This window comes from Hyla sarda, chromosome 4 (genome assembly GCF_029499605.1).
Source record: "Hyla sarda isolate aHylSar1 chromosome 4, aHylSar1.hap1, whole genome shotgun sequence".
In the NCBI taxonomy this organism is placed as follows: Eukaryota; Metazoa; Chordata; class Amphibia; order Anura; family Hylidae; genus Hyla; species Hyla sarda.
This window is the reverse complement of record NC_079192.1, coordinates 100,570,708-100,593,998: the sequence shown is the minus strand read 5'-3', so window position 1 is coordinate 100,593,998 and position 23,291 is coordinate 100,570,708. Positions and strand designations below refer to the sequence as shown.

General features: G+C 41.5%; 1 protein-coding gene across 5 annotated transcripts in view; it reads right to left on the bottom strand.

The window, feature by feature from the left end:
* Positions 1–23,291, bottom strand: part of PCSK6 (proprotein convertase subtilisin/kexin type 6) — a 229,009-nt gene that overhangs the window by 109,657 nt on the left and 96,061 nt on the right. For 4 of the 5 annotated variants that reach the window (XR_008892408.1, XM_056571778.1, XM_056571779.1 and 1 more), the window contains one exon: positions 8,377–8,481. Coding sequence is in view for 4 of the 5 variants with exons in the window: in XM_056571779.1 (XP_056427754.1) it covers positions 8,377–8,481 (105 nt within the window). In the remaining variant the exon portion in view is untranslated. Of the gene's footprint in view, positions 1–8,376; positions 8,482–19,495; positions 19,611–23,291 lie in introns of those variants that run through there. The other variant, XM_056571777.1, reaches the window with a different exon arrangement.

Genomic DNA, 23,291 nt, shown 5'->3' with positions numbered 1-23,291 from the left:
TTATGAAAGGTAATTGCCTTATTATTGTCAAAAACCTGTTTTCTTTGCTGAACCTGCAGGTTTCTGCTTCCCAATTTAAGTGTGCAGTTAAAATAATAATAATTTGTTCTGCTTCGCTGCCTAATCTATTTGCCTTAGTATTAGTAGGTTTTCTGCTCTTTCTACTATACTTGTTTCCATGTATAAGGTCTTGACATCTCTCTGCGCCAAAGATTCTGAAAAGACTGTCAGCCTACAAAATACCCACCCAGTCCCTGCTATCATCCAGCCATGTCTCCCTTATCCCCATTAGATATTTCTCCAACATTATTAGTCTATATCCTTATGCTTCGTGAGCTTTTTGTATTACTAAACGTGAAAATTGTGTTTTCCATATCTCCTTATCACTATTAAAAAGTAACTAGTCACCTGTTTCATGCTGTTCAAACCACAAGCAGCGTGAAACATGTGCAATGCACGGGATCTCAAAGCAATGTTTGACTCTGGAATCCTCTGCAATTTTAACGATGCAGGACATATATTTACGTCCTGCGCCAGCTCCAGCGATATAACCAGGGCTCAAGTCCTGCAGGAACGCGTAGGAACCGAGTTCCTGCACTTTTTCCACAGCAGGAACATCGTTCCCATTAGTAGGAGTTCTGCAGGACCAGCCCTTGAGTGAAAATCTTGGGTGAGTTCCTACACTTTTTTCCCCAGGACTTTACCACTGGATATAACCGATGGGTCACGTGATTCAGGTCGGTCCCTGAGGTCAATGGCCGGACCTATGGCTAATACCGGATATCACTGATTGCGGTGATGGCCGGTATTAACCCTTCAGATGCAGCGATCAAAGTTTAATGAAAGTGAAACCTTCCCGGCAGCTCAGTCAGGCTGATCGTGACCACCGTGGAATCCCGACAGACACGAGGAGGGTCCCTACCTGCCTCCTCACTGTCCTATCGCCGAATGACTGCTCAATGCCCAAGATCCAGGCAGGAACAGTCCAGCGGATATAACACTGATCAACTGCATAGCAGTGATCAGTGTAGGAAATCTATGTACAATGTTATAGTCCCCTATGGGGGCTATAACATTGCAAAAATAAAAAGTGTAAATAAATGTGGTATCGCCGCATGCGTACATGTCCAAACTACAAAAATATATCATTAATTATACTGCACTGTCAATGGGGAACACGTAAAGAAATTGTGTATTTTTGGCCACTTTTTATACCATAATAATAATTGAAAAAAAGATCAAAAAGTCAGATCAAAACAAAAATGGTGCAGATAAAAAAAAAAATAAACTTCAGATCACTGTGCAAAAAATTAGCCCTCATAAATCACCATTATGCTGGAAAATACAGTTATAGGGATCAGAAGAGGACATTTTTAAACATATTAATTTCGTGGTTATGATTTTTTGCAGAAGACCAAATCAAACCTATATAAGTAAGGTATCATTTTTAATTGTAAGGACTAGAGATGAGCGAACTTACAGTAAATTTGATTAGTCACGAACTTCTCAGCTAGGCGGTTGCTGACTTTTCCTGCATAAATTAGTTGAGCTTTCCGGTGCTCCGGTGGGCTGGAAAAGGTGGATACAGTCCTAGGACTGTATCCACCTTTTCCAGCCCATCGGAGCACCTGAAAGCTGAACTCATTTATGCAGAAAAAGTAATCAACTGCCGAGCCAAGAAGTTCGTGACGAATCGAATTTACTGCAAGTTCGCTCATCTCTAGTAAGGACCTACAAAATAAAGAGGTGTCATTTTTACCGAAAAATGCACTGGGTAGAAACGGAAACCCCCAAGTTACAAAATAGCTTTTTTTTTTCAATTTTGTTGCACAATGATGTTTTTTTGTTTGTTTGTTTCGCCGTAGATTTTTGGGTAAAATGACTGATCTCATTACAAAGTAGAGTTTGTGGCACAAAAAATAAGCCATCATCTGGATTTTTAAGTGGAAAATTGAAGGGGTTATGATTTTTAAAGGCGGAAAAAACAAAAATGCAAAAACTAAAAAACTTTGAATACTTAAAGGGAACCAATCATCAGATTTTACCCTATATAATGCTTGGCAAAGCGTTATATAGGGTAAAATCTTTATTTTCACCATTCCCGGGGGACGCTCCTGCCCCCAGGGATGGTGAAGATATGAAGTTATAAACTAGTCACCGCCACCGCCACCGCCGTAAGCAGTCACCTGGGCGGGGAGCTCCACTCACCTATTCCCGTTCTTCTGCAGGCAGCGACGCCCCTCCGCTTGATTGATGGGCCGCGTCATTGTTCTGCTCACTGAACAGACAAAGTAGAGCGATGCCGCTGCCCATCAATCAAGCGGAGGGGGCGTCGCTCCCGGCCGAAGAACGGGAGTAGGTGAGAAGAACTCCCCGCCCAGGTGACTACTTACGGCGGCGGCAGTGACTAGTTTATAACTTCATATCTTCACCATCCCTGGGGGCAGGAGCGTCCCCCGGGAATGGTGAAAATAAAGATTTTACCCTATATAACGCTCTGCCAAGAGTTATATAGGGTAAAATCTGATGATTGGTTCCCTTTAAGGGGTTAAAGAAAGTTGAGGGACCAGGGGTAAGTAGTCATGGGTGTGTATACCTAGCTGTCTCCACCTCACTGGCTCTGAGTGACCGTGTGACCGATCCCTGTGACTACTTAGCCTAGGGGCTTTTGAGCAGCATTACACAGGTTTCACTTTAACTGTCCTAACCCCTTCTTCCAGCCCCAGTTGTAATAACTAGCCTCAGCTCTCCATCTACATTGTCTCCCACTTCTAAATTGTAATTGCTCTGCCCTCCAGTTTATACACTGCTCAAAAAAAGTTAAAAGGGAACACTTAAACAACACAATGTAACTCCAAGTCAATCCCACTTCTGTGAAATCACACTGTCCACTCAGGAAGCAACACTGATTGACAATCAATTTCACATGCTGTTGTGCAAATGGAACAGACAACAGGTGGAAATTATAGGCAATTAGCAAGACACCCCCAATAAAGGAGTGGTTCTGCAGGTGGTGACCACAGACCACTTCTCAGTAGTGTTGAGCGGCATAGGCCATATTCAAATTCGCGATATTTTGCGAATATATGGACGAATATTCGTCATATATTCGCTAAATTCGCATATTCGTAATATTCGCATTTTATTTTCGCATATGCAAAAATTTGCGTATGCGAAAATGAGCATATATAAAAATTAGCATAAGCAAAAATTTGCATATGCGAAAATTATCATATGCAAATTTCCGCATATGCGAAAATTCGCACGCCAATCTCCCACAGTAGTATTAGAGCCTTCTTTACACCACACAAGCTGGAAGCAGAGAGGGGTGATCACTGTGATGTGTACTGTGAAAAAAAAAAAAATATTCGTAATTACGAATATATAGTGCTATATTTGCGAATATTCGCGAATATGCGATTTTCGCGAATAAAATTCGTATTGAGAATATTCGCGAGCAGTACTACTTCTCAGTTCCTATGCTTCCTGGCTGATTTTTTGGTCACTTTTGAATGCTGGCAGTGCTTTCACTCTAGTAGTATCATGAGACGGAGTCTACAACCCACACAAGTGGCTCTGATAGTGCAGCTCATCCAGGATGGCACATCAATGAGAGCTGTGGTAAAGGTTTGTTGTGTCTGTCAGCGTATTGTCCAGAGTATGGAGGCACTATCAGGAGACAGGCCAGTACATCAGGAGACGTGGAGGAGGCTGTAGGAGGGCAACAACCCAGCAGCAGGACCGCTACCTCTGCCTTTGTGCTGGGAGGAGCAGGAGGAGCACTGCCAAAGCCCTGCAAAATGACCTCGAGCAGGCCACAAATGTGCATGTGTCCACTCAAATGGTCAGAAACAGACTCCATGAGGGTGGTAGGAGTGCCCGATGCCCACAGGTGGGGGATGTTCTTACAGCCCAACACCGAGCAGGATGTTTGACTTTTGCCAGAGAACACCAAGACTGTCAAATTCAACACTGGCGCCCTGTGCTCTTCACAGATGAAAGCAGGTTTACACTGAGCACATGTGACAGACGTGAGAGTCTGGAGATGCTGTGGAGAACGTGCTGCTGCCTGCAACATCCTCCAGCATGACTGGTTTTGCGATTGGTCAGTAATGGTGTGGGGTGGCATTTCTTTGGGGGTCTGCACAGCCCTCCATCTGCTTGCCAGAGGTAGCCTAACTCATTAGGTACAGATATGAGATCCTCAGACCCTCCTAATGCAAGACAATGCTAGACCTCATGTGGCTGGAGTGTGTCAGCAGTTCCTGCAAGAGGAAGGCATTGATGCTATGGACTGGCCTGCCCATTCCCCAGACCTGAATCCGATTGAGCACATCTGGGACATCATGTCTCGCTCCATCCACCAATGCCACGTTGCACCACAGGCTGTCCAGGAGTTCACGGATGCTTTAGTCCAGGTCTGGGAGGACATCCCTCAGGAGACCATCCGCCACCTCATCAGGAGCATGACCAGGCATTGTAGGGAGGTCATAAAGGCACATGGAGGCTCATTTTGACTTGTTTTAAAGGGGTATTCCAGGCAAAAACTTTTATATATCAACTGGCTCCGGAAAGTTAAACAGATTTGTAAATTACTTCTATTAAAAAATCTTAATCCTTCCAATAGTTATTAGCTTCTGAAGTTTTCTGTCTAACTGCTCAATGATGATGTCATGTCACGGGAGCTGTGCATGATGAGAGAATATCCCTTGCATGATGGGAGAATATCCCCCATAGGAGTTGGATAGCTCCTGGGACGTGAGTCATCAGAAAGCAGTTAGACAGAAAACAGCAACTCAACTTCAGAAGCTAATAACTATTGGAAGGATTAAGATTTTTTAATAGAAGTAATTTACAAATCTGTTTAACTTTCCAGAGCCAGTTGATATATATATTAAAAAAAAAAGTTTTTGCCTGGAATACCCCTTTAAGGACATTACATCAAAGTTGGATCAGCCTGTAGTGTGGTTTTCCACTTTGATTTTGAGTGTGACTCCATATCCAGACCTCCATGGGTTGATACATTTGATTTTCATTGATAATTTTTGTGTGATTTTGTTGTCAGCACATTCAACTATGTAAAGACGAAAGTATTTCATATGATTAGTTCATTCATTAAGATCTAGGATGTGTTATCTTAGTGTTCATTTAATTTCAGAATTGGGTCATAATCTATGAAACTACACTGCTCAAAAAAATAATTTTTAAGAACCTTCCACATACCTCTTTGCCGTAAATATGCACATTGGCGCCAATGACCAAGCAAGCTCTGATTAGTCCCTTCTAGAAATCTATCAACCAAATTGACTATGTCAAAATTTAGTGCCAGGAACACACTGGTCACCTATACAGATTTTTGTAACAAAATTCCCATTTTATTCCAGCTAAATGGGGAAGATTTGAAATAAAACTGTATACAATGTGAGTATTCAACAGGCCACACTTTCTGTATTTACCTGAAGTTCGTAAACTAAAATAGCTGATAGAAAGTAGGTCTTGGAAGTAATTTTTGAGGGCTGGATAACAAATTTACTTGTAGTGAGACCAGTCTATAGAGGGTCTACTGTCTGCCACCTCTTGACAAAGCCACAGGGATGTGGTGTAAAATGTTGAGGGGGGCAGAATGAAAGATTTAAATCAGTACTCATCCCACTGAGCAATATAAACTGCGGATGTAGCCGCAGCTTAGAAAATTGTGCTAAATTCACAATAAGGGCAACTAAGCCAAATAAAATATCAATATTGCAATCCAGAAAAGTGGGTAGAGCACTGGAATTAAAATTTTCTTTTTTTCTTCTGTAGAATTAATAAAGTTTAACAGGGACACAGTTTATGGTAAATTTTGCGTATTTTTGGATCACCAAATAGGTGGTCTATAGGAATGCTACTGGATAACAAATTTTACCCCATCTAGACATCTGCCAAACATGTATAATGGAAGAGATTGGGCCCCTTTTAAGTACCCCTTTAAACTTTTTATTGATTCAACAAAAATGTGTAATGTCTTCCATTTTTATGCTGCTCACCGTGCAGCTTCACTGCTGGCGACTCCAATTTTTAAAATCAACCTTTTATTTCACATTTTATTTAAAAAAAATAATAATAAATAAAAAAAAGCTATTTCATTTTCTTTAATATGGGTGGGGATTTTTAAATTTTAAAACCATTTTTTTAAGTTCTTCTAGGGAACTTGTATGAGCAATCATTCGATTGCTCATACAGATCAATTTATTATTATACCCACCACATCCACCGGACAAGGGGTGCAGTGAGTGGCCTGACCATGGGCCAGTGTGATCTTGTTGTGTCCAATAACTGTATTTATTGATCACAGTCATTGTCTTGTGGACACTTTATCTTTCCACTTATCAATGATTGTAGTGGTTGACTACTGATGCTGGGTTTTATCCTTATTTATATCCCCGGATTTGTGTCCCCTGAGCAACCCGCATGAAATAAAAGTGAAACGCGTTGGGACAAGGGTACTATATTGCTGGTTCCTCTTTCTTTTATCAGAGGTCCACAGTTATGTTAATTTTCTGTGGTGTGTTGTGTTGATGGACTAATATACTGTCCAGACTTATAACAAGCTATTATAGGTCATAAAATTTGTATTCGTAATTATATCCATATCTTTTAAATTATTATATTATTAAAAGTTAAGTTTTAGATGTTCTTTGCCTCTGATTATGTCTCTTTTGCATTAACACATCTTTATTATTTATATATTGGTGATTTCTGCGATATTTTTAATACTATAGTATCGCATTAATTCATTTGAGCTTAGAGCTGCTGGGTATGGAGTCTTACGAGGCAGTTCTATGCACCCTTAATAGCCCAATCACGTTCATATACATGCGGTGGCCCAGTACAGGAGTTTCTCTCCTGTACCCTCTCTGTCCTGTGTGGTGGACTTTATTTCAGAGCCCCCTGAGTCCACCTTCATTATATGTGCCCTAAATGGTTAGATAATCCTATGTTATTTATTAATTTGTCTTTCTAATGTTCATATGCCTTTAAATGTTGTCTTAAAGTCATGTAAACAGGGAAGGTGTCAGTGACCAGGTGACTTGTGGGTGACCCCTACAAATTGCTCCCTTATAAACCCAGGAAGGAGCTAGTTTAGTTCCAGTTTAGTCCTTGCTGAGGAACAGTACAGTCAAGACCTGAGTGTGTCTGGTGTCCTGAAGAGACCCAAGGCCCAATCACGCAGCCACGCTTCCACCACCAAGTGCCTCTTAAGGTAAATGTCAAAACCTAGTGCAACCACAGGGCTAAAGTCTAGTCAGTCATAGTCTAGTCTGCTAAATTCAGCGTGGGTCTACAGCATTCAGTCCAAATCCACTTCAAGTCCACGCGAGCCCGCAAGTCTCCTAAGTCACTGGTCATCTCCTTGGGCCTAACTGAGCTGTAAAGACTATTCCATCTGTCTACCTCAGTAAACCTGCCGTTGTTCCGTAACTTTGCATCGGAGTGATTATTTGCCCTCTAGCTCAGGAACCATCGGCAATACCTCGGGTGGTGTAGAGGATAACCACGCCCTGGCATCACAAATACAAGGGGTTAATGCCATCTGCCCCTAGGGTAACAACATCTGCCCTTCATCACACCCTCACCACATACATAATTGACAGTTAAGGGGTTAATCTACAACATACCAAGATCTAGAATGAAAAAAAATTAGCTGATCATAAGGAGAATGAACACCATTGGCCCTTATTTACTAAGAAATGGAGTGTAGGTTTCTTTGTGGGTTTTAATTCCCTACAATTTATTTTCCACGGTATTTACTAAGGTTTCCCTACATTTAGTTTATTTTTTTTACACATGATCTGATCTGTCAGGTTTTCTGCAGCTCAAATCCACCACATTTTATGTGGAAACCTTAGTAAATATGTTGAGTTTTTGTGAAAATGTCGGGAACATGCCCCTTTTCAGAGACCACGACCCCTTATCCCGGCGGCCACAGGTTTTCTTAGCAAAATGGAGAGTAAGTCAGGGTTTATTCAATTCTGGCGAAAATTTAAGCGCACAATCTGGCGCAGACAGAATTTCTGGCGCAATGCGACAGAATCTGGCGCACAACCCGACAAAACATGTTGGGTTTGCAATAGTAAAGGAGGGCCCTTGTGTTACAGTTCCCCCTTGATATTAAGGAGGATATTAGGAAGGACTGCCTTCCAAGATGAAGGGCGCACATCATTCTGATTAGTGACAAACTAATGCTTTTCAATATGAGTAACTGTACACTACCTACACATGTCAAATATATAAATTCATCCTAAAGGTCACATAAAATTACTATAATAGAAAGCTCAGACAATTCACAAACTAGAATCAGATTATCCTTAATTATGGAAAATGACTATTACTTACATCTGGATCCATTTGAAGGAAGTTGTGTGTTCCTCTGCTGCTGTAGGTGGACCGCTTAATTGTCTTGCTGTGATAAAAATGGTAGTAATTTTCAAGATTTCCAATCTGTAAGAAGAAGAGCAAAATTACTCCAAACATTTCAGCACATTTCACTCTATCGGTAAGGAGGCGGATGTATTACAACTGCTGCAAAAGGCATAGGAAGGCATAGGAAGGCAAGTCAATCTAAATTTTTCAGTTTATTGCCTGAGACAAAGATCCACACAAAAGTCATCAATATGTGGTTGAAGTGTACACTTTAAGCTTAAATTCAAAAGTTTGACAAATACTGTATTTACCATTTAGAAATTGGAGCCATTCTTACATTGTTTCACCATATGAATAGCAATTCTAAATGATTCTTAAATAGTTTTTAAAAGTCTTTGACAACCAATATCTATCTGAAGTCTGGAGTGTATGATCATTACCAAGTGAAGAGTTTCCTCCATTAATTTGTTGTGACAAGTCATTGTTGTAGTCACCCTGAGGCGCTGCTTGGTTGCAGAACAGTCTGTAATCACATTTATTTAATAATTTTTTTATACATCATCACTATTAATTCTCAATTATGTTTTATTCACTAATCATGTGTTCATTGTTTGTTTTGATTGAAATATCATTTTGAATTGCAGTGTTGGTTTATATATGCCCTTTACGTGGGCACCACTAATATATATATTTTCCTTTCACCCACTCTTATTGCATGAATTTTCTTGTGTTACACCTCACACTTTCTTCACCCGTTCACTCTTTTCACTTGTAATTCATTTTCACTATTTCATTCATAAATAATATCCTTTCTCTTCCCTTCTCTTTTCTCACTCATCGACTTTATATCTTATTTGCGCTGGGGGTCCGGACCTCCGATCATGTGACATAGCATCACATGATCGGACGCTGCTGAGTGTTTGTTTACTACGCAACTAGCCGCGTGACCTGTCATCAACACATGATCAGATTTGATCATGTGATTCTCCTCCACCCGGAAAAAAAAAAGATAGCATTCCGGAAGCGGTGATTTAAGTGCTAAAGATACAAGGACAGGCATCTACTCTATCATTGGAGGGCCTTAGGCATACGTTAATAAAGTTATTGTAATAGGGCAGGATGCATGTCAATCAAACCTAGTGGCACAGTGATTGGATCAGTAGTATTATTTAAGGCAGGATATGGTGCCGGATAGCCACACCCCCTGAGGAAGCATTTCAGTAAGCGAAACGATCGTTGGGGTTTGGTAGGTATGGTCTGGTCTGGCATCCTTATTCATATTGGGCACTAGTTGTACTGCTTTTCTATTGTACTTGTTTATTTATTCTCCTGAGCAGTGAGCTCTGTGGTTCCCTTGTGTATGTTTAGGTATTGTTTATTACATACCATTTCTTCTTTTGTCATTAGTTCCAGTCCATCCGTACCTATCTATTAGTATTCCAGTGTCTTTTAATAATGTCTGTGTATTTCATTATGTTTGATGTATGTTTTTTAACTTTGATATTCAAATAAAGTATATATATGTTTTACTATTCTTGTCTTGGTTCTGTGCACTATTTATACAAATTTTTGGTGGTATGAATGGAATTTGTGCAGAATTGCAGAAAATAGCCTACAGCTCTAAATAAATCACCTACATCATTCCAGTGTTTCCCAACCAGGGTGCCTCCAACTGTTGCAAAACTACAACTCCCGGCATGCCTGGACAGCCAAATATTACTACCTTCTTCCAAAGAAAATCAGCCATAAAGCAGACACACCAAGCAACACTATTTATCAAAATACAGGAAGGATGTGTATCAAATATGGCGACCCTCAGGGAACGTTTTCAAAAGGGAATAAAAAGCTCAGACATTACAAAACAAAAACTGTATCCTCTCTTTTGCAATTTAAGAACCTGTCTTGTCATATTCGAACCATTTTCCTTACATCTCTAACTAGTACTGCTGAGTAACAGCACTAAATGGTTAACATTCTTTATAAAAAAAAAAAAAAAAAAAGTAATTTGAAGTATCAAACAGCAGAACATCATACTAGGAAAAAAAACATTACTGCAAGTATTGCGAATTAGCACTCCTTGCTGGAAAAAAAAATGTTAATACATTTTTTTTCTTGACAGAAGGTCTCCTTAACCCCTTAAGGACATAGGGCGTATCCATACGCCCCCGTTTCCAAGTCCTTAAGGACCGAGGGCGTATGGATACGCCCTGAGCATTTCCGGCCCCCACCGCTAGCCGGAGGGGAGCCGGGGCCGGATGCCTGCTGAAATCGTTCAGCAGGCATCCCGGCATATCGCCCAGGGGGGTCATTATGTCCCCCCATGTCGGCGATTGCCGCAGATCGCTGGACAATTCAGTCCAGCGATCTGCGGCGGATTCCGGGTCAATCGGGTCTCCAGTGACCCGATGACCCGGAATTACTGGCTGACTCCAGAGTCTGCAGGAGTGAGGTGGCACTGGTGCCACCTCACGATCGCCCCGATTCGTCGGCCGGATTACCGGCCGACCAATCAGGGCGCCTGCTGCGGGTGTCACTCCCGCAACCCGCTCCGCCCCTCTTCCGGAGGACGTGAGCGGGTGCGGGAAGACGACCCCCGGTGCTGGGGACCCCGATCCCCGGCGTCCCTGTTGGGATCGGGGCCCCAGGAGCAGCGGCGGCGGCGGAGACGACGAGGGACTGACCTGTGCGGCAAGGATCGTTGGAGGTGAGTGACAGCCTCCTGCTGTTGCTTAGCAACAGCTCCCAGCATGCAACAAGGGCATGCTGGGAGCTGTAGTTATGCAACAGCAGGAGGCAAACCACCACAACTCCCAGCATGCCCTTATGGGCACATTCTTTCTATGTAAAAGTGTACCTTCAGCTGTTGTGTAACTACAACTCCCAGCTTGCACAATCAGCTAAAGTGCATGCTGGGAGTTGTAGTGGTGCATCTGGTGGTTGCATAACTACAACTCCCAGCATGCCCGTTGGCTGTCGGTGACTGCTGAGAGTTGTAGTTTTGCAACAGCTGAAGGCACACTGAGTTAAGTAGTAAACCAGTGTGTCTCCAGCTGTTGCATAACTACAATCCCCAGCATCCCCAGCCAATGTAGTATGCCTCCGGCTGTTGCATAACTACAAGACCCAGCATGCCCTTCGGCTGTCCGTACATGCTGGGGGTTGTAGCTTTTGCAACAGCTGAAGGCACACTGGTTGCAAAACACTGAGTTTGTTACCAAACTCTGTGTTTCACAACCTGTGTGTCTCCAGCTGTTGCAAAACTACAATTCCCAGCATGCACTGATAGACCGTACATGCTGGGAGTTGTAGTTTTGCAACAGCTGGATGTTCCCCCCCCCCCCAATGTGAACGTACAGGGTACACTCACATGGGCGGAGGATTACAGTAAGTATCCGGCTGCAAGTTTGAGCTGCGTCAAATTTTCTGCCGCAGCTCAAACTGCCAGCGAGAAACTACTGTGAACCCCCGCCCGTGTGACTGTACCCTAAAAACACTACACTACACTACCACAAAATAAAATAAAAAGTAAAAAACACTACATATACACATACCCCTACACAGCCCCCCTCCCCTCCCCAATAAAAATGAAAAACGTCTGGTACGCCACTGTTTCCAGAACGGAGCCTCCAGCTGTTGCAAAACAATTACTCCCAGTATTGCCAGATAGCCACTGACTTTCCAGGCATGTTGCGAGTTTTACAACAGCTGGAGGCCCCCTGTTAGAGAATCACTGGCGTAGAATACCCCTATGTCCACCCCTATGCAATCCCTAATTTAGGCCTCAAATGCGCATGACACTCTCACTTTGGAGCCCTGTCGTATTTCAAGGCAACAGTTTAGGGCCACATATGGGGTATCGCCGTACTCGGGAGAAATTGGGCTTCAAATTTTGTGGGGTATTTTCTGCTATTACCCTTTTTAAAAATGTAAAATTTTTGGGAAAACAAGCATTTTAGGTAAAAAAAAAAAATTTTTTTTTTTACATATACAAAAGTCATGAAACACCTGTGGGGTATAAAGGTTCACTTAACCCCTTGTTACGTTCCCCGAGGGGTCTAGTTTCCAAAATGGTATGCCATGTGTTATTTTTTTTGCTGTCCTGGCACCATAGGGGCTTCCTAAATGCGGCATGCCCCCAGAGCAAAATTTGCTTTCAAAAAGCCAAATGTGACTCCTTCTCTTCTGAGACCTGTAGTGCGCCAGCAGAGCACTTTTCACCCCCATATGGGGTGTTTTCTGAATCGGGAGAAATTGGGCTTCAAATTTTGGGGGGTGTTTTCTGCTATTACCCTTTTTAAAAATGTAAAAATTTTGGGAAACCAAGCATTTTAGGTAAAAAAAAATTAAAAAATGTTCACATATGCAAAAGTCGTGAAACACCCGTGGTGTATTAAGGTTCACTTTACCCCTTGTTACGTTCCCTGAGGAGTCTAGTTTCCAAAATGGTATGCCATGTGTGTTTTTTTGCTGTTCTGGCACCATAGGAGCTTCCTAAAGGTGACATGCCCCCCAAAAACCATTTGACGCTCCTTCCCTTCTGAGCCCTCTACTGCGCCCGCTGAACAATTAACATAGACATATGAGGTATGTGCTTACTCGAGAGAAATTGGGTTTCAAATACAAGTAAAAATTTTCTCCTTTTTACCCCTTGCAAAAATTCAAAAATTGGGTCTACAAGAACATGCGAGTGTAAAAAATGAAGATTTTGAATTTTCTCCTTCACTTTGCTGCTATTCCTGTGAAACACCTAAAGGGTTAATACACTTACTGAATGTCATTTTGAATACTTTGGGGGGTGTAGTTTTTATAATGGGGTCTTTTATGGGGCATTTCTAATATGAAGGGCCTTCAAATCCACTTCAAACGTGAACTGGTCCATGAAAAATAGCGAGTTTGAAAATTTTGTGAAAAATTTCAAAATTGCTGCTGAACTTCGAAGCCCTCTGGTGTCTTCCAAAAGTAAAAACTCATACATTTTATGATGCAAACATAAAGTAGACATATTGTATATGTGAACTCAAAAAAAAAATATTTTGAATATCCATTTTCCTTACAAGCAGAGAGCTTCAAAGTTAGAAAAATGCAAAATTTTCATTTTTTTTCTCATCAAATTTGGTGATTTTTCACCAAGAAAGGATGCAAGTTACCATAAAATTTTACCACTAAGTTAAAGTAGAATATGTCACAAAAAACTATCTCGGAATCAGAATGATAACTAAAAGCATTCCAGAGTTATTAATGTTTAAAGTGACAGTGGTCAGAATTGCAAAAAACGCTCCGGTCCTTAAGGTGAAAAAGGGCTCGGTCCTTAAGGGGTTAAACACTGGGTTTGGAGACATATGAGCCAACACTCCTATCTAATTAGGGAGGTAACACTATCAGCCTAAATGTCATCTAATAAAACCTCTTCTAGGTAGTGTATACTGAACAGATCTAAACACTGGACTACTGTAAAAAGGAAGAAAAAATAAAAAAAAAATAAAAAAAAATCTGCCTATATCGATGTGACTTCACAAATCTTGCTTTGGTTATGTTTTTCCCATTTTTACATTTTATAGTAAAAGAAGAAATGCGGGGCTAAACTTAACTTTCCCTGTGCCCGGGCTGCAAAAACTAAACTCTCCTTCCTACCTTTCCCAGTTGCACCAGTATCTGCGTCCCGTTCCTCCGGCACTACTCGTCTCAATGCTTCTAAGGCTCGGAACATCACACTGCAGTCACTATGATTTGTTACACTATCCAAACCCATCTGACAGATTCCTGTAACCTATGTTCTTTACAAAAGATGTTAAATAAAAACCATACAAAGTGCATAATAGCTTTGTGTCTTTTTGATAGTTGGAGTATATATATTTTTTTGAAAAATTTGCATCTTCAGCCTTTTACTAATAAAGGAGAGAAGCAGTCTAGAGCACCATACATGACAGTGGGCTCAGCCTATCACCGGCCGAGGCGGGACATTGTTGCGGCCTGCGATACGCTGACCACAGTGTGATGTTCTGAGCCCAAGAAGCACGGAGCAGAGCATCGCCAGAGGAATGGGATGCAGATACTGGCACAACAGGGGAAAATAGGAAGGAGAGTTAAAGATTGTTCATTTAGTTTTTGCAGACCAGGCACAGGGAAAGTTAAAAGTTTAGCGCCACATTTCTGCTTTAATAGTAAAAGGCTGAAGATGCAAATTTACAAAAAAAATTTAAATACATAAACCTTACAAATCTTTTGCTAAGAACATAAAAAGGAATCTGTCAGATGGTTTTGTATAGTGCAACTAATCATAGTGCCAGTCAGTGCTGAAGCAACTTCACAGGCACAAAGATTGAGAACTGCTGCTTGTATGCAGAGCGTTTTTTTAATTATTTTTTGCTGTTTTCATATAAGCAAATTACAGCTAAATCCCACAGGACGGGGGCTGGCCACTAAAGCAATCGACGCCACCCTGTAGGCACTTCTTGCTCATCCACACATAAAAAGAAAATAAACACACACACACACACACACAGAGCTAGGCTCACAAGCAGATGTGTACATAGGTATAGGTAGATTCTGCTTTCAAAAATTCCACCATTTCTTTTAAATACCCTAGCATATGAACAGAAGTTTGCATGTCATCGCCACCCAAGAACTTCTAGACACTGGTCATCATTGCCCTAAATCTAGCAGACAAGTAAATCAAATTTCTTTGACTGCTAGAAGTATTGCTCCAATCCACCGCACAATTCTTCACTTAACTTTTGACCCAGTAAGGGTGCATTCACACCATGATTCTTTAATACGGTCACTGGATACGGCTGGGAGATGTGAAAATTGGGCGCTCCTGAACCCCAGCAGGACCCAGCCCGCATCTCATTCATTTGAATGAGCCGACTGGAGTCAGATAGTAAATCTGGTCGAGTCACAATGAGTCACAATCAGTCCGGTCACAAAACCGGATACAGGGCAAAAATTAGCCAACTGGAACTGGAGTCACTATCTGACTCCGGTCGGCTCATTCAAATGAATGAGATGCGGGCCAGATCCCTCAGCTGGATTCGATGACCGTATTAAAGAATCGTGGTGTGAATGCACCCTTACAGAAGTGGTCTCCAGCCTCTTCTATTCCTACTACCTGCTCTAGTGACCCTATTTCCTTGTCCAGTATCTCTCCCCCACTGTCACTACTAACCTCTCTTCCAGTATCTTTCCCTCTTTCAAACACTGTCATAACCCCCTTACAAAAAAACATCTCTGGATCGGTCATGTGCAGCTAACTACAAACACATCTCTAATCTCCCCTTCTCATCTAGACTTCCTTATTGGTCTATTCTCCCCTAATCGGCTCGGCTTTCTGATCACTCTTCTTGACCCCTTACATGTGATTTCTGCACTCTACATTCTACAGAAACAGCCCTAAAAAAAGACCAATGATCTGACAGCTAAATCTCAAGGCAACTACTTTCCAATGCTTCTCCTGGATATCTGCATCACTTTACACTGTAGATCCCAATCTCCTCTTCAGTATTCTCCACTATCTGCTTTAACTACTGTGCCCTCTCCTGGTCTTCTTTCTGCCTACTCCTTCAGTGCATAATCATTTGCTGCCTATTTTTCCTCTTTTCCTTACCCTGTATGGAGATCAGTCCTACATAGTAACATAGTTCATAAGGTTGAAAAAAAGACCAGAGTCCATCACATTCAACCTATATCCCTAATGAGTCCCTACTGAGTTGAGTTGATCCAGAGGAAGGCAAAAAACCCTCATACTAGAGGTAAAAATTCCTTCCCGACTCCAAATATGGCATCAGAATAAATCCCTGGATCATCGTTCTGTCCCTATAAATCTAGTATCCATAACCACCATATCCATGTCTTTTTTCAACCATACTATGTAACCAGCGATGTTGTTATTCTCGCCAAAAAAATACATCCAGACCCCTTTTATATTCTTTTACAGAGTTCACCATGACCACCTCCTCCGGGAGAGAATTCCATAGTCTGACTGCTCTTACAGTAAAGAACCCCCGTCTGTGCTGGTGTAGAAACCTTCTTTCCTCTAAACGTAGAGGATGCCCCCTTGTTATAGATACAATCCTGGGTATAAATCGTTCATGGGAGAGATCTCTGTACGGTCCCCTGATATATTTATACATAGTTATTGGGTCGCCCCTAAGCCTTCTTTTTTCTAAACGAAATAACCCTAATACTGATAATCCTTCTGGGTACTGTAGACCTCCCATTCCCCATATTACCTTGGTTGCCCATCTTTGAACCCTCTCCAGCTCTACTATATCTTTCTTGTACACTGGTGCCCAGTACTGTACACAGTATTCTATGTGTGGTCTGACTAGTGATTTGTACAGCGGTAGAATTATTTCCTTGTCGTGGGCATCTATGCCCCTATTGATGCACCCCAGGAATTTATTTGCCTTGGCAGCAGCTGCCCGACACTGGTCACTACAGCTAAATTTACTGTTAACTAAGTCCTTTTCCACGTCAGTCGTCCCAAGTGTGCTCCCATTTAATACATAATCCCAGCCCGGATTTTTCCTCTCCATGTGCTTTACCTTACATTTATCAGTGTTGAACCTCATCTGCCACTTCCCAGCCCAAACCTCCAACCTATCCAGATCTATTTGTAACAGTGCACTGTCCTCTATTGTGTTTACCGCTTTACAGAGTTTAATATCATCTGCAAAGATTGCTACTTTACTATTCAACCCCTCTACAAGGTCGTTAACCCCTTAAGGACCGGGGTTTTTCCCGTTTTTGCACTTTGGTTTTTTGCTCCTTGCCTTTAAAAGAATCATAACTCTTTCAATTTTGCACCTAAAAATCCATATGATTGCTTATTTTTTGCACCACCAATTCAACTTTTCTACTTTTTAATGACATCAGTCATTTTACCCAAAAATCTACGGTGAAACGGAAAAAAAAATCATTGTGCGACAAAATTGAAAAAAAAAAAAAACACGCCGTTTTGTAACTTTTGGGGGCTTCCGTTTCTACGAAGTACATTTTTGGGTAAAAATTACACCTTATTTTTATTCTGTAGGTCCATACGATTAAAATGATACCCTACTTGTATAGGTTTGATTTTGTCGTACTTCTGGAAAAAATCATAACTACATGCAGGAAAATTAATAAGTTTAAAATTGTCATCTTCTGACCCCTATAACTTTTTTATTTTTCCGCGTATGGGGCGGTATGGGGGCTAATTTTTTGAGCCGTGATCTGAAGTTTTTAACGGTACCATTTTTGCATTGATAGGACTTATTGATCATGATTTTTTCATGATATAAAAAGTGACCAAAAATGCCCTATTTTGGACTTTGGAATTTTTTTTTCCCCTATGCCATTGACCGTGCGGATTAATTAACGATATATTTTTTTAATTCGGACATTTCCGCACGCGGTGATACCATGTATGTTTATTTTTATTTACACAGTTTATGGGAAAAGGGGGGTGATTCAAACTTTTAATAGGGGAGGGGTTAAATGATCTTTATTCACTTTTTTTCTCACTTTTTTTGCAGTGTTACAGCTCCCATAGGGACCTATAACACTGCACACACTGATATTTATCATTGATCGATGATTCTGCCGCTTGACTGCTCATGCCTGGATCTCAGGCACTGAGCAGTCATTCGGCGATCGGACAGCGAGGAGGGAAGTAGGGATCCTCTGGCTGTCCTGTAAGCTGTTCGGGATGCCGCGGCTATCCTTAACAGCCCACTGAGCTAACCGCAGTTTTTACTTTCACATTTAGCCGCGTGGCTCAGCTTTGAGCGCATGGCTAAAGGGTTAATAGTGCGCGGCACCGCGATCAGTGCCGCGTGCTATTAGCGGCCGGGTCCCGGCTTCACTATGACCGTGGGACCCCGCGCTATATCACGGGAGCGGGACCAAGGACGTTCTCATACGTCCTTGGTCCTTAAGGGGTTAAAGGGGTACTCCTGTGCTTACACATGTTTTCACCTATCCAAAGGATAGGAGATAAGATGCCTGATTGCGGGAGTCCCGTCGCTGGGGACCTTCGGGATCATGCACACAGCACCTCGTTTGTAATCAGTCTTCGGAGCGTGTTCGCTCCAGGACTGATTACAGGAGACCACCGGGCCGGCGGCGTGTGACGTCATGCCTCTGTCCCGTGTGATGTCATGCTCCGCCCCTCAATGCAAGCCTACGGGAGGGGGCGTAACAGTTATCACGCCCCCTCCCGTAGGCTTGCATTGAGGGGTGGAGCGTGACGTCACACGGGGGCGGAGGCGTAACATCACACGCCGCTGGCCCGGTGGTCGCCTGTAATCGGTACTGATTACAAACGGGGTTCCGCGTGCATGATACCGGAGGTCCCCAGCGGCAGGACTCCCACGATCAGGCATCTTATCCCCTATCCTTTGGATAAGGTGTGTAAGCAGTGGAGAACCCCTTTAATGAATATATCAAATAGAACAGGACTCAAGACTGACCCCTGTGGTACCTTACTAGTAACAGTCACCCAATCAGAACAAATACCATTAATAACCACCCTCATTTCCCTGCATTTTCCTACACTGATCACACACAGCTTTCCATTACGTCACCCCTGAACTTCTACAAAAACACCAGTGACTCCCCAAAAATGTCCTCACTATCTAAATCTTTTTAAAACTGTACTTAGGACTCCCCTCTATGAGCCAAATTTAGAGCCATTGGGCAACCATTCATTCCCTTGACAGTGACATGATCTGGCTGGCTGTGCTTTTCCTCAGAGATAAGCCCTGTTTGCAGGGATGCTGGGACCTGTGAAGATCAGCTGATCGCTGCTGCAATTCTGAAAAGGGTTTTCTCTGATAAGACTCTCTTCAATATCAAGTGTTCATATCAAATGTGTTTTTTTCTTTTTAATAATTAGTATTTCATTTATAAATTCTCTTTCTAATTTTGCAGTTTTTACTCTGGGCAGTGACACTAAAAACAAGATGACATTTCATGTTCTGCAGAAAAACTGAGCAGACATCTCATTATCATAAGAAGATATTATTGCAGGGAATAGTAATACATATTATAAGGCTGAAAGAAATTATAACAATATTCACCATTGACAATCTGATTGGGATAGCTCATTACCTACCTCTCCATATAGTTCACAGAGCATACCAGCAATGTTCTCCAAAGTGTCTTACATTAATGTGGTTAATGTAAACCCAATATCATTGATTGATGTTTGGGTACTTAGCAGCAGCCACCCTCGTAACCATGCACAATTCAATAAATACACAATCAGAAAATAAAAAATGCAATTTCAATTTAGATTAAAAAAAAAATTAATAAGTGGGCTATTTCAGCTACCAAAACATATTCCCTTTCCACAGGCAAAGGTAGAAGTGTGACTGCAGAGGGTCTAACCTCTGGGACGCTCTGCAATCTCACAAATAGGGCCTTAAAGGGATACATTGCTGCTCAGCATTTGGAACAAACTGTTCAGAACGCTGGAGCCGGCAGCTCGTGACGTCATAGCCCCACCCCATCATGACATCATGCCCCGCCCCCTCAATTCAAGTCTATGGGAGGGGGCGTGACAGCAGCACAGCCCCAGCTCTTAAGTCAATAAGATGGCATTGTGAACCCCCGGCCACGCTTAACCAACCGTCTGTGGCGGTAGATAAAAGCATTTTTTAAGATCATAAAATAGGCTAAAGAAAAAAAAAAAAAAAAGCAAGTGCCAGTTACTGTTCTACACCCATTGCACAGTTATGTTGAATGGTTATATGGTTAAAACGTCATGTCCGTTGCGCTTTAAGATTGGCAGGTGTACTGAGAGTCATCTGTTTGTGATCAAAGTCAAGTTAAAGGGGTACTCCAGTGGAAATTTTTTTTTTTTCAAATGAACTGGTGCCAGAAAGTTAAACAGATTTGTAAATTACTTCTGTTAAAAAATCTTAATCCTTTCAGTACTTTTTAGCAGCTGTTTGCTACAGAGGAAAATCTTTATTTTTTAAATTTATTTTTGTGTTGTCCACAGTGCTCTCGGCTGACACCTGATGCCCGTATCAGGAACCGTCCAGAGCAGGAGAAAAGTTTTCCACCGGAGTACCCCTTTAACCTTATTTTTATAATATATGTTATCTCCCAATTATTTTACTTATACCTATGATAAACAAGTACACCATGAACATGTTTTAGAGTCTAAACATAGGCAACAGACCCCATAGTATTTATCATGTACATTTTAGGATTCCAGGCTGCCACATGAAATTATTTTCCTCTAGTTTCTGGATTTATGTTCTTTAGGGGTATAAAAAGTCTTCAACTTAACCACCTTTGCAGAATACATTTTCTAAGATCAGTAATAAACATTACAATATCTCTTAGGTATGCATACATTAGGGCACTAGAATCTACATCACAGCTTAAAGTGATGCTCCCCGCTGACAAAGAGGGCTCCCTGGCCCCATCCTGCCTGCCTGTGGCTGCTGAAGGTGGTGGGGAAGCCAAAAACAGCAGAAGCAGCTGTTTAACACTATTTGCACAAGTCCAATTAACTTTAATAGAAGTTGCATAAACGGTTTGGCACCACAAGCTATGGTTTTTCTGTAACTACCGGAGACACAAACAGCGTGTCGGTCCCAGAGGTGGGACCAGCATCTAAGGGACATTTGTGGCATATCTTGTAGGTATGCCATAAATAGCCAAGAACGGAATAACTGTTTAACATGCAAAGGTAGTTATACCCCTTTTCCTTCTATATCAGTCTGTCAGTTCCTCTTTCACATTCACTGTTCTTTCATTTGTTTTACATGTATTTATTCCCTTATATGTACAGTGCCCTAAACCAAAGGAGCTATAAAAAAATTTTTTAAATGGTTTAGTTAATATTAATAAGGAATATTAAATGTTATGATACATTTAACCCCTTAAGGACTCAGCCCATTTTCACCCTAAGGACCCGGGCAATTTTCGTATTCACACTTTCGTTTCTTCCTCTTCCCTTTTAAAAATCATAATGCTTTCAATTTTGCATCTAAAGACCCATATAAGGGCTTGTTTTTGCATCACCAATTGTACTTTGTAATGAGCACTTCTATAACAATCTGTAGCGAAACAAAAAAAAAAAAAATACAACTATTTGTGGGGGAAAAAAAAGCCATTTTATAACTTTTTAGGTCTTCCATTTTTACGCAGTGCACTTTTCTGTACAAATGACACCGTCTCTTTATTTTGTAGGTCTATACGGTTACAAGGCTATCACATTTATGTAGGTTTTAATTTTATTTTACTACTTAAAAAAAGAAAAACTATATGCACCAAAATTATGTGTTAACCTTTTTTCCTGTCTATATTTGGCGTTATTTTGGCACAAGTGTCCTTTTTTGCACCTTTTAGTTTACACATTTCTACTGCTTTTGAGTTGTAATCCACTAATTTTGGCAGCACGCATGACATGGACGGGTTTTGTGAAAAGGTGTAAAAAGGAGCAAAACCACCAAAAACCTACACCAGCCCAGACTTAGCGTTTTGGTGTATGTGAAGAGAGAAATTTCTGAAAATGTGACCTGCACAAAATTTATTAAATTCTCTGCTACCATTTAATAAATTTGGTGCTCCTACACATTACCAGCACAAAAAAAAAAAAAAGGCTTCACCTACACCTTCAATGATGAATGCCCACCAGTATGTTTAACCCCTTAAGGACCACGGGTTATTCCGTTTTTTGCACTTTCATTTTTTCCTTCTCACCTTTTAAAAATCATAACCCTTTAAATTTTGCACCTAAAAATCCATATGATGGCTTATTTTTTGCGCCACCAATTCTACTTTGCAGTGACATCAGTCATTTTACCCAAAAATCTACAGCGAAATGGGAAAAAAATCATTGTGCGAGGAAATTGAAGAAATACAAACGCCATTTTGTAACTTTTGGGGGCTTCAGTTTCTACACAGTTCATTTTTCGGTAAAAATGACACCATATCTTTATTCTGTAGGTGGATACAATTAAGATGATACCCTACTTATAGGTTTGATTTTGTTGTACTTCTGTAAAAAATCATAACTACCAGATTTATACATTTAAAATAGTCCTCTTAAAACTTTATTTTACCATGTATGAGGCAGTATGAGGGCTCATTTTTTGCGCCGTGATCTGAAGTTTTTAGCAGTACCATTTTTGTATTGATCGGACATTTTGATCGCTTTTTATTCATTTTTTCATGGTATCAATAGTGACCAAAAATAATTTTTTTGGGACTTTGGAATTTTTTTTTTGCGAGTACGCCATTGACCGCGCGGTTTAATTTATGATAAGATTTTTATAGTTCGGACATTTATGCATGTGGCGATACCACATAATGTTTATTTTTATTAACATTTTTTTTGGGGAAAAGGGGGGTGATTTGGACTTTTTTTTAGGGAAAGGGTTAAATTAAATTTATTAACTTTTTTTACACTTTTTTTTTGCAGTGTTATAGCTCCCATAGGGGGCTATAACACTGCACACACTGGACTTCTACACTATTCACTGCAAAGCCACAGCTTTGCATTGATCAGTGTTATCGGAGGTCGATTGCTCAAGCCTGCATCTCAAGCTTGGAGCTATCAATCGCCGAAAGGGACACGCCGAAGGAAGGCAAGAGGACCTACGCTCGTGTCCCAGCTGATCGGGACACCCCATTTTCACTGCGGTGGTCCCGATCAGCCCTATTGAGCAGCCGGGAAGCTTTCACTTTAGTTTTAGACGCGGCGTTCAACTTTGAATGCCGCATCTAAAGGGTTAATAGTGCACGGCACCGCGATCACTGCCACGCGCTATTAGCCCCGGGTCCCGGCTTCAGTTACATGCCGGGACCGACCCGATATGACACGGGGTCATCGCATGACCCCGCTTTACATCGCGGGAGACGGCCAAGGACGTTAATATACGTCTTTGGTC